At 34.6% G+C, this 14,992-nt stretch overlaps 5 protein-coding genes and 1 non-coding gene across 9 annotated transcripts; 3 read left to right on the top strand and 3 right to left on the bottom strand.

Moving 5' to 3' along the window:
• The first annotated feature begins 1,236 nt into the window (after positions 1-1,236).
• On the top strand, positions 1,237-8,095 carry nhr-31 (Nuclear hormone receptor family member nhr-31). 3 transcript variants are annotated; one of them, NM_171391.7, is made up of 8 exons: positions 1,237-1,434; positions 4,713-4,990; positions 5,074-5,228; positions 5,505-5,986; positions 6,087-6,360; positions 6,406-6,579; positions 6,780-6,929; positions 7,370-8,095. In NM_171391.7, the coding sequence occupies exons 1-8, from the start codon at positions 1,328-1,330 to the stop codon at positions 7,499-7,501; spliced, it is 1,752 nt and encodes a 583-aa protein (NP_741456.1). In that variant the 5' UTR covers positions 1,237-1,327; the 3' UTR covers positions 7,502-8,095. The 3 variants fall into 3 exon arrangements, 2 of the variants coding, with proteins under 2 accessions (NP_741456.1, NP_001379703.1); NR_131580.1 differs by having other exon boundaries at positions 1,328-1,434; positions 5,102-5,228; positions 7,370-7,501; NM_001392341.1 differs by lacking the exon at positions 1,237-1,434 and having other exon boundaries at positions 7,370-8,084.
• On the bottom strand, positions 2,093-2,239 carry C26B2.12. The gene has a single exon (NR_056269.1). It is a non-coding gene; the product is annotated as an Unclassified non-coding RNA C26B2.12 (non-coding RNA).
• A 532-nt stretch (positions 8,096-8,627) lies between the features above and the next one.
• C26B2.2 (Membrane-associated kinase regulator) lies at positions 8,628-9,604 on the top strand. Its single transcript, NM_068944.2, has 4 exons — positions 8,628-8,778; positions 8,824-8,917; positions 8,964-9,103; positions 9,150-9,604. Exons 1-4 carry the CDS (start codon positions 8,755-8,757, stop codon positions 9,543-9,545), a joined length of 654 nt encoding a protein of 217 aa, NP_501345.1. The 5' UTR covers positions 8,628-8,754; the 3' UTR covers positions 9,546-9,604.
• Positions 9,605-10,941: 1,337 nt separating this feature from the next.
• Positions 10,942-12,575, top strand: dnc-4 (Dynactin subunit 4). The gene is made up of 6 exons (NM_068943.6): positions 10,942-11,065; positions 11,131-11,258; positions 11,304-11,421; positions 11,468-11,900; positions 11,945-12,186; positions 12,231-12,575. Exons 1-6 carry the CDS (start codon positions 10,962-10,964, stop codon positions 12,445-12,447), a joined length of 1,242 nt encoding a protein of 413 aa, NP_501344.1. The 5' UTR covers positions 10,942-10,961; the 3' UTR covers positions 12,448-12,575.
• On the bottom strand, positions 12,529-13,756 carry elpc-4 (Elongator complex protein 4). Its single transcript, NM_001383133.2, has 3 exons — positions 13,611-13,756; positions 13,125-13,535; positions 12,529-13,074 (listed from the first exon to the last, which is right to left on the bottom strand). The coding sequence occupies exons 1-3, from the start codon at positions 13,744-13,746 to the stop codon at positions 12,617-12,619; spliced, it is 1,005 nt and encodes a 334-aa protein (NP_001370473.1). The 5' UTR covers positions 13,747-13,756; the 3' UTR covers positions 12,529-12,616.
• Positions 13,757-13,867: 111 nt separating this feature from the next.
• Positions 13,868-14,597, bottom strand: C26B2.7 (the record flags this gene model as incomplete). Of its 2 annotated transcripts, NM_068941.10 has the most annotated exons (3): positions 13,868-14,162; positions 14,217-14,319; positions 14,370-14,597. In NM_068941.10, the coding sequence occupies 3 exons, from the start codon at positions 14,468-14,470 to the stop codon at positions 13,959-13,961; spliced, it is 408 nt and encodes a 135-aa protein (NP_501342.1). The 2 variants fall into 2 exon arrangements, with proteins under 2 accessions (NP_501342.1, NP_001294173.1); NM_001307244.3 differs by lacking the exon at positions 14,370-14,597 and having other exon boundaries at positions 13,959-14,162; positions 14,217-14,315.
• Positions 14,598-14,992: the final 395 nt, after the last annotated feature.

Genomic DNA, 14,992 nt, shown 5'->3' with positions numbered 1-14,992 from the left:
CGCTCCGTCATTTTGCATTTTTAACAAGTTTCGGTTATTCCATATTTTCATTTACATAACTTACACGTTTATGTTTCTATTTCATGTTAATTCCATAGTATTCTGGATGGTTCCAAAATAGTTTTGAATTGTATATTGTTTGAATTGGTCCAACTCCGAGAATTACCAAAAGTTTAGAACATTTGAAGAAAACATAACAATGTTTGGTTATTGATAACATAAATTTTGTTGAATCTTCAAGCTTCATTTATTCATATTTTTCCAAATTTCAAAAAAGGATTTCTAAATTTAAAATGTCCACTAAACAATCCTTAATCTCTTGGCAGCTCCTCTTCTTCACACGTGGTTTTTTTCAGTTATCAGAACAATAATCGGTGGTGTGCCAGCTTGCTGAATTGGCTTGGCAAACTTTTTTTGCGTCCTTCTCCGCCACCGTCACTCGTTATCATCAATCACAAATTTTTGGCTGCTGCCACGTTAGACTCTGATTTGTAAGGGGGACATGAACTATTATCAGAAGCTAATTCTTAAATTCTAAAATGAAAATATTAATTTAGAAAAACGAGAAATAGATAATAAATGGAAACCTACTCTCGTTTCTTTCTCCAATAAATCAAATAAAAATAAGAAAAGTGCGACTGGTTGAGTCGTTACCTAACTTTATCAATATTTGATTAGAACTTAACAATGTTTTTGAAATGATCCACTTGGACGTACAAGAGGTAGTACACATTAAACTGACCGTTCGATTTTTTTTCTTAACTTTAATTCACTTAGAGAAAGGTAAAAGGAATCCATATATAAATTACGGGATGTAAATAATATTTTATTATTAAAGAAAGGTTTTAAAACAAACTATGTAGAATCTAGTCAAATAAGTAATTTTCTATTTCTGGAGATAATTTTATTTAAAATTGAATTTTCTTAATTACAGAGAAATTACGTTCAAAATCTCATTAAAAGATGTGATAACCCGACACCTCAATACATTGACCGTTTAATTTCTTTCCGTTTTCATATATATTTTCATCTAAACACATTCATATATTTATATATACAAATGAAACCTAAACCCGTTTAATAATCCGCCTGACCGTCTATCCATCCTGTCCGTCCGTCTATCCTCCTGTCCACCTTCCGACCACAATTACCGTCCCTTTTTCTTTCATTTTCACCGTTTATTTTTCTGAAATCCGTTGCTTTAATATGTATACATTTATATATACTTTTTTCCAGCAACAACAAATAGAAGAACACGAATTTTAATTTCAATTAATTCAAAATTTTTCCCATATCGACGCTGCCGTTTGCAGCACCATCTGTTAAAATGGAACAACTTGATGTCGAAGATTGGGAGTATTGGGGTGATGAATATCTTGAAGAAGAACCAACTTATGCAATAAGACCTGGTACAAGAGTTGTGAAAGTTGAAAGGTTAGTAAATCGATTATTATAACTTTTCTGTGCATTTGAACTTGCATCATAACCCTAACTTTTTTGAGAATTAATATCAAATTATTAAGATTTATTTGCTCAATTGATCAGTTGGAGATCATTTCATAGTTTTTTCTTTAATTTTTTGAACTTGTGAGATAAATAATTTTCAAAAAATTTTGTTTACCGAAGCCGCCAAAAAATTTTATCTCAAATATATAGCTCTAGTGGCTCTTTGATAAAAACATTGAAAATTGAAAAGAAAAGATTTACTTGAAACCCCATTTAATGCTAAATCTAAATTTATTCAAAGTCAATGTGATACAAAATCCCTTCAGGCCTTAAACTTTTACATCTATTCTGATATCAAAGCATTTGATAGTTTCAAAGAAATTACGACATTTTGGCAATCAATCGCTGATCTTCTGACGTTTTCAGATCAATTGACAATGATTTAAATGAACTTTTGAGCAATTATCTCAACTCATTAGAGCCATTAGATAGTTTTCAAGAAGCTGCAAGTACGTGTTCTATTTGCATTTTAATTCTAATTCCCTTTTGTATAGGACAGAGTCTCCCCTTTGTTATCTTATTCTTGCCCCGCCACGACGCAACAACCATTTTTGTGATAATAATTTGCAATTTTATCAATGGCACTACTACCTCTGATCACCACCATCTCACACATACTTTGTAAAAGCGCGTCGATCGTAAATACTACTGTCTTGCCACTTTAGTAGTAACCCTGCCACGTGGAAACTTTGAAATTTGGCGTGGAAATGAGTGAAGAGGCACGTGACAAGATGCGCGCGAAGAATGATCAAATTGCGATAAAAAGGGATAGGTGAATGATCTTTGTGATTTGAATGCTACTTGAGGAATGGTTTACATGGAAATTGAGAAAAAGTAAAATAAAAGGGTTCAAGGACGGTAATCGATCAATTTGAATGAATGAAGAAAGATATGATTGTGATTGATAAAAGGAATTTGCTACAAGAAACCGAGACGAACTGCATCGGTTCATATGAGTCAGATGTGTTCTTCGGTTGAAGAAGATCACTTAATTTAGTGAGAAGTTTCTTTTGAGATTCAATTTTGATTATATTCTTAGAAGTTTTCAGAAAGACAGTTTAGTATTCACTCCACAAGGTTAATAGCTAAAAGTATTCTCTACTCGATTCGAAAAATAATTTTTGCGGGTTTTTACTTTTAGTATAAAATATTTGAATTTGAAAAAATCTCTAGTTAGTAGTTTGTTCGTGTGCAAAGCTTAAACAGGATAATTAAAGTATTTTAAAATATAATCCAGCTTTGATTCTAGATCACAATTCAGCATCTACTTATAGATAAACTAGTATATGTTAACTTCCCCTATCCTATCCAATAACCTTTTCCTTATTCAGCTGTAAACAACAATTGATACAAGTTATCTTATCTCCAAATGCCTCCTCCAATTTTATGAGACCCGTAAAAAAATTCGATAGACAAAAAGCATTACGATTTTATTTATTTTGGTGACATTTTGGATCCTTGTAGTCAGAGGCTCTATCATTTGATCTTCTAATATATCTTTACAAAAAGGCAATACATCCAATTAGCCCAATTAGTCTGCACGTCTTGATATAAATATGACATCATACATTTACTGATTCGAATCGTTGATTTTTAATTTAGAATTAAGGATAAACAGAAAGAAGATTTAAGTGTTTGATTGGAGAATATAGGCATCCTATGCTAAAAGCTATCTCTAATTTATTACTGACATCATCCGTTTCTCGTCTGTGTTTCATGTATCTTTATCACCTTTCCCTCCTCTAGTAGAATGACCTAGAAAGTGATTGGCAAGTCTGGCAAGCCTACAGGGGGACAAGGGTTATAAGATTGATAGGTAATAAATTCTTGTAAAATGAAGAAAAAAAATTCTGTGCGGATAAACGAAGCGGAAATCATCATTGTGTGCGTGCTTTGAGGAAAGGTTCGCGCCTGTTTACTTGCCTTGTTCGGAGGTCGAGATTTCGGACACGAACCACCTCATATTTTTCTCTCGTTTCTTTTCTTCGATTCTCTTTTTTCCATTACTATCTCTCTTCCTTTGGTTCTTATTTTCTCGACAGTCTCTTTTGGTCAGTATAGTTCCTAACTAGGAACTGTTCGAAATCTGGCATGATAATTCTTCAAAAACGCTTATGAAACTTCAAAAACTCGGACTATTTTACTGTGAAAGTATATACCTCCGTTCGTTTCAACAAAAAAAAAGTTAAGCTTTGAAACTATAGAAAAATTAATAATACATCTGCTGCCAGTTGATTTTAAATTGATTCAATCGAAAATAGCCAAGATATCAGGTGCCAAAGTTGAGCAAGATTAATTGAGAAAATAATGTTTTTGGGAGTGCATTTTTTCAAATATACAAGTAGTTTATCAACAAAAAATTATTTTGTACTGGTGTAATTGATTTAAAAAACAAGTAATTGATGTGAAAAACAAGCTTAAATACTGTTCTAAAATAAAGTTACAGGTGTTAAAATGTTTTAAACAAATTATTTACTATTTGTTCAAAACCTTAGTGACATCTAATCTTTATGTTTTCATTTTCTCTTCATCCTCTCAAGCGTCTTCTGTTTTGTATTCTTCTTCTTCTTTATTTCAAATCAGTGTCTCTTTCGCCTTGTTATCAGTAAATCGTCGTCGTCTTCTCCTCCTTCATCTCCTTTTATTTCAATGTCACTCCCACTTAATTTCCCCCATTTTGTAATATTATCATAGAGAGACACCGCCCCATAGGTATTCCCCCAAATACGTCAGTTTTTCCACGTGGAACTTTTTGGTCTTTTTGATGTGTGAACTTTGATAGTTTGCAACAAATTGAAATTATGAATTTTTTTTATCATCAATGGAATTGGTCACTGTTCCAATGATTTTTTAATTGGATTCTTAAATGCCTTTTGGCTAGAAAACTTTGCACATTTAGCTCCGATTAAGCAATGAATTTTTACAATAACAAAAAAGTGCCTATCGACTTTCAATTCCGCTTCCACACACAAAATTTTGCAATTTTGAAACTGAAAAAACCGTATCAAATATAATACTCTTTTGAAAGTTTAATCACTTGAAAAATGTAATTCCGTCTTCACCAAAAAACGTTGTATTTTCCAAGACACAAATTATTGTGGGAAGATCAAGAAATCAAAATTTCAAGGACACACTCTAGTTTTTAAATTTTATTATTTTTGTGTTTGAAACTAATTTTCCCGATCTTTTAACTTTAAAATTTCCAGAGTTCCAATGATGCGAGGAGATTTAAGGACAAGCGGTGCCACGTCATCAAGTGGTCCCGCCACGTCATATATCATCAGGCCCAGTGACAAGCAACCCACAGTTTCTAGTGGTGGATCACAGAATGGAGATTCAGTTTGTGCTGTTTGTGGTGACGGAATTGCAAAATTACATTATGGAGTACTTGCATGTTATGGATGTAAAGGATTCTTTAGAAGAACACTGACTGGAAAATATCGATATGCATGCAGATTCTCAAATAATTGTATTGTTGATAAATGTAAGTTTTTTAAAGAATAAATTCGAATATACTTGACTGAGTATCTTTATAATCAAGAAAATACCTGAAGTTTCGGTTTTCAGTCCAGCGAAATAGTTGCCGATACTGCAGATTTCAACGTTGTATTCAAGCAGGAATGGATCCAAAAGCAGTCAGGCCGGATAGGGATCAGACAGGAAAACAGAAAGTTCCAAGAATTAAGAAGAAGCAAATTGATGAGGAGCTTTTAAATCATATGGTATGTTTTGAAAATGTAGATACACTGAAAAAAAACTGGTGGCAAATTTAAAATTTCCAAAAATTTGACAATTCACAAAAACTTGACATAAAATTATGGAAAATCTCAAAATGATTTGAGTGTTTTTTGTGATGTTTTCTATTTGTTCTGGAATAATCGAGTGAAAAATGTTTATGCATATTCAAACAGTTAAAATTTAGTTTGTGTTGTTGATAAAATCCAGAATAACTTACACTATACATGAATGATGTATAAATTAATACTTGAAATTTTCAGATGCGGTTACAAGGAGATGATTGGTCACGAAAACTTCCTGTCGAGACTCGAATTTTATTAATGCAATTGATGAGTATTGAGGATAAAGTAGTAAAAGGAGATAATAATATGAGTGCACAAAACACTGCAAAAGATCCAAAAAGTATTTCATTACGGGAAATGTTTGAATCAAAACCTGCATTAGATGGTCGACGGATGGAAATTGGTTATGAACCATTTCGAATGGCAAGAACTGAAGAACTTGGAGTAATTGCTCATAGAAGAGCAATTGCAGCTGTTGATTGGGTTGATTCATTAACTGAAATTGCGGATGCAGTTGATACTGAAGATAAAGTTGCATTGGTTAAAAGTTGTTACTCGCCGTTAACTATTTTCAATTTCTCTGCGAGAACTGCTCAGAATACGAAGAATCCGGATATTTTGTGTCTTTGCAGTCATTCATTTGTTCCAAGAAGATTGCCTCCAGAGTTTAATGAGACAAAGTAAGTTGGAATTTTAATTTAATTCCAATTTTTATCAACGCAATAAAAATATATGAAAAATACTATTTAAAATTAAAGAAAATTAATTTGATTTATTCAGTCATCTCTCAAACTTCCTGATTGATCGAACGTTAAATGAATTGGTGGCTCCATTGAGAAAATTAAATCTGAAAGAAGAAGAAATTGTTCCATTAAAAGCAATTATTATTTTAAATCCAAATGCAAAAGGACTATCCGAGCATGCGAGGCACGCGATTTCTGAGTTGAGAGATAAAGTTCAAGATATGCTTTTCCAAATTGTCAAGGAGCTTCATCCAATCTATTCTGCAAGCAGCCGATTTGGAAACTTGTTGCTTCTTCTGCCAACAATTACTGTTAGTCGTCATTACTGTTGCATTCTCTATTTCAAAACATTTCAGACTCTTTCCGGATTGATGTCTGAAAACATGCATTTCTGTCAAGCTCTTGGAGGACGTGCAAGTGGAGATAACTTGTTAGCTGAAATGTTTGGAGATAGAACATTTGATGATCAACTTATCAGCAGCAGCATTAGCCCACCACTATTCGAGAATCCAGCTGAAATTTGTTTAGAGGTCAGTTCACTAAAAATGACTGAAAGATCAAACTTTATATCATTATCTTTTTCTTTTAATTGTCATTAAAACTATAAACTCATTAAAACTATAAAATTTCGGAGTTTCTCGGAGAATTGAAAGTTGAAATTTGCCAACTACCAACTGATAAATGGCAATGATAAGAGTGTGCAAAAATCTAATTTCTTGTTTGTTTGCAGAGTATCTCACCGCCAATGTCTGATCGAAGATTCGTGAGAAGGGTAGATGTGGCAACACAGACAAATGATGATTTGTTATCATCTGGACCATATCTTCCACATTCAAATTCATGTAGCTCCATGCTTAATGCTGGATACTCTCCTCCAATGGTGAGAGAAGTTTGAAAATATTTATGGAATTTGAGGGAAAATATGTTGAAACTTTCTTGGATAGTAAAGATTCTAAATTGAGGGAACTAGCTTCAATGCGTTTTACACAAACATATTCTTAAGAATATACAAGAAGTTTGAAAAACGTTCAAAAAAGCTCAGATAGAGGCTGTGACTATTATCGATTTTTCTTTTATACAAATCGGTACCTATTTTTGCTAACTCGCTCCAAGTCTCTTAACATTTTTTTCTTGGGAATTTCTATTTCTATTATTAACACCGTTTCAAGTTAAGACTAAAGTGGTCGAGCCCAAGAAACTCCTTCCATATGTGGGCTTTTTTGCGTTTTTCAAATGTCTTGTGGCTAGGGAAATGTTTCTTTAAAATTAACATTAAAAAATCCAAATTCTCCAAAATTTATATAATGAGTGAATTTTCAGCTGTCAACATCTCCATTCCCACTTCTCGATGACAATGACAGTGCCTTCCAGAATGACATCAGTTTGACTGAGCTGAATGGTTGTGAAGAGTTCTTCAGTCAACTTATGGATCAACCAATCATTGACAGCTAAAATCTACAGACCAACCCATCTTGCCCGTAATTTCTCATTACTTATATGTGTACATATCTCATTAAAAAAGATCGTTTTCCTATACATACAATATACATACATAGTAAGTTATTGTCTCTTTTTAAACCGATTGTTCTTCTCATTCATTGACATTCAAGAAATGACATACACCCCTCACACATCACCAGAATATTGAATGTATTTTTTGATTAAAAAATTATATGTTCGATTCGGACATTTTATGCATCTAATCGTAAGAATACAAAATTCTCCTCAAAAAATTCAATGAATTCACTTGTTTTGCAAAAGATCAAAAATGTCTCTCTCTTCCTCACTTTTTCCTCTCATTCTCTGTGTCCCTCTCTCTCTTTTCTTCTGTGAAATCCCAGGTATGAAAATAGTCAAAAAAAAAAAGAAATTTATCTGTTTAGTGTGCTGTCCCCACGAAATAGAGTAGATGCATGTATTTCCCCCGGTTGGGATTCCCCATCCTTTTTTTTGTATTATTCTTGATTTCAGCTATATTTGACTCTTGTGCTTTTTTGTTATAAACAGATTTTATATGAAGAGATTTTATTAGAAAATGTTATAAATTGAGCATTATTTCAGAATATATATATATATATATATATATATTATATAGATTATATAGATTATGATTATGATTATGGAGGTTAAAAGTTTGTTACTCTCCGTTGACTATTTTCTTAGCTTAGGCTTAGGCTTAGGCTTAGGCTTAGGCTTAGGCGTGGCTTTGGCTTAGGCTTAGGCGTGGCTTAGGCTTAGGCGTGGCTTACTACTTTAAATACAACTTTTTTTAAATGCGTTTATAAATGTTTTAATCTTGTTCAACTTTCCATCTGAGTTCTTATTCATTAGTATATGCCCCATTAGAACAAAACGGAAATTTGCGGCAAATTTTTTGTGTTAATCGCCGATTTCACCGATTGTCAAAAATTGAAAACCGGTGAACGCAGGATCCGCCGATCGGATGTTTCGGCGCATAAGTGCGGTTTGTGATTCTGTGATCGCCATGGAAAACTCCTGCTTTCTCACATGGAGACAACACCTTGAAGAGTAGAAAGATTTAACTGAAATTTTTAATAAATATTGTTTCATTATTTTCATGTTGGATATAAAAATTATTAACTCTTATATCCACGTGATAACCGTTTCAAATTTATTTTCTATACTTGGAAACTTCAAAAAAAATGTATTGTGTATTTTGAATTGATTCATTGTAAACGGTCACAATGACTTCTCGAAAAGCTAAAGAGGTAATTTTTGTGCTTTCAATTAAATGTCAACTTTTAAACTTTCAGAGTGCTCACATGTCTGCAAGTGACATAATATCGACATTCAACGATTTTTTCACGAATTTCCCGGCCAACAAGAGCTTCGACATGACTTACAAAGGTTTGCAATGGCGGAAAATAATTGGAGACCCATTTTAATTTTTCAGTATATCTTAAAGACTTGGCTGATGCAGATGAAGAATTGACTTCCTCGAGACGCAATTCCGAGTTAAATCTGACTGAAAACAAGCCAATCACAATCGCCTCGTGTGGATTTGTTCCTCAAATGATGTCTAGTTCGACTGTGGTAAATCATATTTTTTGCTGGAAAGTTTAATATTCTGAACTTTTAGAAAAACCTATCGCTTTCATCATCGGCAACTAATTTTAACTCGGAAAAGTCTGAGATCGGATCGAAAATCACGATGAACCCTGCAAAACAGGTTCTCAAGGGTAGAAATACTCGCAAGAAGAGGTCAATGGTCGACTTGTCGCAGATTAACAAGATCTTCGGAAGAGACTATAACCCGCCAGCTCCATCTTCAAAATCGCCACCGACTATTTATGTGAACTTGGGAGTTATATATTCTTCGTCCTCTTCTCACGCTTCTGATGCTTCATCCATCAGTTCCCATACGTCCGTTTCGTCTACTTTTACCGAAAAGCAGCACGAATTTGGAAAACTCGTTCCATCTGGGACTGACGGCAGCCTTGAGTTGTTCGTTAAAGTGGCCGATTGTTTTGATTAAAGAAGGCGAATCTCTTGAACTTGAATAAACTTGCAATCTAGTAAATGTTAATTTTTTTGATTTTTGGGAAGAATACACTAAAACGTCGTTTAAGAATATGTTCACTGAGAACCAATTACATTCTTTTGTGCTGAATATAATAGAAAAATGCCTCTCTGACTAGGTCTTAGGATAAACTTGGAAGTATAACAGAAGTTATACTTTATTTTTTTGTGAAAAGATTAAGTAATCAGCTACCAGAATCAAATAAAATTTTGCCGAAGACCTCTGGAAATCTGTAAATTCCGCTCTGAAAATGTTTCTGAAATTCACGGTGTTCAGTGGAAAACTCACTTTTCACGTGAAGGCTAAGCACACAAAAAATTTACAATGTTGTATCGGAGTTTTGACATGAGTATCAAAGGTTCGACAATTTCAGCTTCTCAAATCTCGATCTTATTTTCAGTATACCTTCAAGATTTTGCAGATTAGGAAGGTCTTTTCGCCAAAGTAGTACAACTACTTGTATCACGCCTACCACGATAGCGTGGTTTGGTACGGTTTCACTGCCAGCCCTTTACTCTACCCAACTATCCAAGAAAAACGAGTGAGAATTTCACTGCCAACATATTTGACGAACTAAATATCTCATAGCGAAAACTACGAAACTTTTTTAAATGACTACTGTAGCGCTGGTGTCGATTTACGGTCCCGATTTTCGAAACGAATTACCGTTCGAAAACACTTGTGGCAGAGATTTTATTTTTTTGTTTTATTCGTACTGTTTTGTCATTTTTCTGTTTTCCATTTATATTTTATCGATTAAAAATTATTTCCGTAAATCGACACCAGTACAGTAGTTACTTATGAAAAGAGTTACTGTAGTTTTCGTTACGAGATATTTTGTTTATTTCGCGTCAAATATATATTTTTATAAATATGTTGCGCAATATGCATTCTTAGAATATCGTGTTCCTGTAATAACATACACTTGCGTCGACGACCTGCCAGCCCAATTTTAATTAGTATGTAAAATGCAATCTTCTCCCAAATGAAATCCCTATCCGGATTATAAAATATTAGTTAATTTGTTTTCTAAAATATTTGTAATTGATGTCAAGTCAAAGGTGTTCCATCCTCAATAACCTTCGTATTTATTTATATGCATTTTCAACATTAATTGAGTTTTCCGTATTCCAGTTGTGCGGGTACTAATTTCTCGTGCGAGAGACCATGTTAAAAGGAGAGAGTGCGATACTGTGGCCGAGAAATCTCAGCGCGGCCGAGGGACGAGATCGTGTTGTGAAATAGTTTTTTTTACAAAAATAATTATTTAAGTTTAACATTAATTTTTGTGATTAAAATAACATTAAACTGCTACTTTTTCAAATTTTCGAATTAAAAATTTAACATTTAGGAGCGGTTGCGGTTCTCAATATGAGCGAGTTGCTGCAGTACAGTCGAATCAAATACGAGTGCACCTGTGGAAAATTTCGAACCCTTCCGGACCTTGTTTTCTGCCGATATTGCTTCAAAATTAAGTAAGTTTTTTTAATGGGTAATTGTCTAAAAATAATTGAAAAAAAAAATTAACCAACTTTTCCAGGTGTGATGACTGTAGCTTGGGAGAAGTTGACAATATTTTCTGTCCTCGATGCCTTGAACCATCAAGCGTCCCTGAAGCAAGACTTAAAAAGCATAAATGCGCAAGTTGCAATGATTGTCCTAAGTGTGGTATGATTTATCCACTATTTTGTAAATATATTTGAATATTTTCAGCTAACGTTCTGAGTGCTCGTACAGAAAATGATAATGTATATTTGGTTTGTCAGTACTGTCGTTGGTCTTCAAGAGAAGCGAATCAAGAAGATCAAGAGAATACTAAATCCTGGCCAACGTATGACTAACTGTAAATATGATCTTATGACATTTTATTTATACAGAAAAGAAAATCCATTGGTTAATCAACTTGGTGAGGTGACGGCATACATGAAGAGACTTGAATTGATTGAAAATGCTCCAAAAGATTTGAAAAAGGGAAAATCGGGCAAAGCCTGGACTGCTTTTCACTTGAAAGACAAGTTTGGATTTCAACAAATGGTAGATAAGCGGAAAAAAGCACTGGCTCCTGAAATGAATCCAGTTGATGCACATGCTCCAACAGAAGCGCCGACTCTTGAAGATGAGATTAAAGAAAGAACGGATGATCTGAGAACTCTCGATCAAATCATAATGCAACCATTGATCAATATCTCTGAGCCACTCCTTCCTGTACAAGTTCCTCTGGCTGGAAGAGTTCAAGTTCGATGTGATGAGTGCGAAAGAACTCTTATCAAACGAGACTTCGGAGTTACTACCTTTAAATTTAAAATTTCGGTGAGTAGCTCATTCAACAATAATGTAAAAAGTTTAAATTTCAGTCATTTGCCCGTCAATTTGTTCCTGACATCAGAATGTCTCGACCGGTTGATGATCTTAAAGTTGGGGAGACATCACACGTATTTCTCTCTATTACCAACTTATCATCATCTGCAATGGATTTGACTATCGCACCTCAATCTGGAAATGGTTTCATTCAATGTTCCAGTGATCCAATCCAGCTTCTTCTTCCATCATCGCGAGCATCGGATACTGCTGCTCCTGGAGTTCATGCTGACCAAAGGTTAGTTTTTTCTTGTTTTTAATTGACTAAAAATGGTATTCCAGTGACGTCATCGTGTTCCGACAGCACAACCGAGTTGGCCTTCGACTGGATGTTATTCCCACCGAGATGGATCTCTCTTCTCCATGTCTCAATCTTTTGATTACATATTGTCAGGATGGATCGTTCCGTCTCTCCTCCGCTAGTGACAAAATATTGAAACCAGAAGAAACGTGTCCTGATCCAATTCTCTCTGCTAATTTAAAAGTAGATCTCAGATAATCATTTCATGTATATTTGTTTCTATCCTTTCTCTACCACAGCGTGTCTTTTCTTAAACATAATTTATAAGCTTTGTTAAATATTTAGAAGACGTTTTTATGCTTTAAATTAAATACTTTAAAATTCAACATTCAAACATCCCAACAACAAATAAACATGATCGAGAAAATCAAAAATCAATATTCTGGCAAGATGGAGTATTTTGATGACCTGGAGCTGGCTCATCAAATGCAGGTGGAAGATGCATCACTCGAATTTGGAAACCTTTTCTGGAACTTGCTTCAAAAATAAGATCGAGAATCGGTGGAGTGTGTGTTCCAACGGACATCAATCGGGGCAAACTCTTCAAATGGAAGTATCCATGAGCAGTGCCAAGATGTTTGAACATTTTCTTCTCATTTTCATCAAACGGCATCAGTTGAATATGTGTATCAGCTGCGGATTCCAGTATACGCCAAGTTGGTTTCGGAACTCTGAAGGAGTTAGCCGTGATGTATACAATCATGTAACTCGAACGAGCTAAAGATCGGAGACAGCACAGGAATCGGCCAAGGAACTTGTAATCTTCACAAATTTCCATATCGATATTCTTCAGAACCACTCGAAGAAGATTCTTTTTCGGTCCACCTGAAGTAAAATTCATTAGTTTATGTATAATAATTCAATAAAAATCTCACCTCTTCCGCCGGATTTTGTGTGAGCTTCATTTTCTTTTACAATTTGGCAGAGCGTCTCGTAAATCCCTTTTAGCGTAAAAACTTTCTCCGCATACACGTCAACATTCGGATTCTCTACATGCTTCGTAAAGTCATACTGATTTTCGTTGCTTAATGGTCCAAGGGAAGAGGAAACTTGTTTTACATTTCCATACCGCCACGCAATTTTCATCGAGTTTTCATTTTCTGCCGGCAGAGAATTTGGAATTTCTTGATTTTGCATATCCGTGGATGTTCTTCTAGATGGTATGAGATTGATCTCTTTGGGATCTTCCGTGGGATCCGCAATGAAGCATCGATGACCATGATGAAGTCCTTCTGCGAGGAATGAACGAATGAGATAAGATCCATAGCAACGAGAACGATACTCGTCTGAAAATGAATGTGATTTTAATTTTAGGTTAGCGGGTATTTAATGAACAGGTAGCAACTAAATTAATAAATTACCTATGAGAACAATACTTGAATTAACTAAAGCTCCTCCAATGAGTGTGTCAAATGAATCGCAACCACTTGAAGTTTCCAGTAAGCGTTTCTTTGTTGAACATCCGGCAATTTGAACACTATCACCAACGTTCAACATTCTGAAATTACTTTAAAAATATGAAATATTGATGTTGACCAGGAAATTACGATAAAAATATTTGCAAGGTTATTACCAAACCATAATGTAATTTGAGAAACAGAAAAGAAAAATGAGATTTAAACAAACTAATTATTATTTCTAAAAACAAAAATAGGGTTCTAACTAAAAAATATATAAAGAAACCCGCAATAAAACAATATGAATTATTATCAGACTACTCCAATCTTTTTTCGATCGTCTCCACTCAATTGCAGCTCCTTTCTGAGAGCTTCGCGAGCATCCATTTCCTGGCGTCGACCCATTACCACCTGAGATTTCACTGTTACAAACGCACCGAATCCGACAAGAATAATGATTAGGTAAGCCATCCATGTATTACGATGATTTTTATCGAGGTCATGTCGGCCGACAAGCTGGAAATCAATTTAAATCAGTTTTTAGAATATTCTTCAGTATATATAATTTACCTCTGATCGATAAGCCCATTTCACTTTCTGTCCTTGTATTGTCATTTCGCGATTTTTTTCTGCGCTTTTAATACGAATTTGTTCTTCAAGTAAGTCCATGTTTCTGAAAATTGTTGATTAAAAACTTGAAGGTTTAAAAAAGCATAATCTTACGTAATATCTCTCTGATCTTTAGTTCTGTGAAGCTTTGGATTTTTCACAGGAAGAGTACAGAGATATCGTTCAGTAGGAATACGTTGGATAATGCGAAGCATCTTAAAAAGGAAATTCAAAATAATTTTATAAAATTAATTTCCTCAAAAAAGAGGCCCCACGAAAAGGGGAGCAGAACGAAAAGGGGATCTGCAAAAAGGGGATCTGCGAAAAGGGGAGATACGAAAAGGGGAGATACGAAAAGGGGAGCAACGAAAAGGGGAGCTGGCACTGTGCCAAACGCACAAAACGCAATTTTTCTCACGCAACGCACGTTGATTTTTGAAATTTTCTTCTAGAAGATACGCTTAACAACACGCGACGCGTAACATCGGAGCATCGTTGTATCGTTTTCTTCGAGAAAAATAGCGTTTGGCACAGTGTCAGATCCCCTTTTCGTTGCTCCCCTTTTCGTATCTCCCCTTTTCGTATCTCCCCTTTTCGCAGATCCCCTTTTTTCAGATCCCCTTTTCGTTCTGCTCCCCTTTTCGTGGGGCCTCAAAAAAAAAGATTGTTGAAACTACGAGACTCCGAAATGACGGGCGCGCATGTTGTTTATCGTAAATAATCTAGCTTTTCGCCGC

This window comes from Caenorhabditis elegans, chromosome IV (assembly GCF_000002985.6).
Source record: "Caenorhabditis elegans chromosome IV".
Classification (NCBI taxonomy): domain Eukaryota; kingdom Metazoa; phylum Nematoda; class Chromadorea; order Rhabditida; family Rhabditidae; genus Caenorhabditis; species Caenorhabditis elegans.
This window is presented reverse-complemented; position numbering and strand designations above follow the sequence as displayed.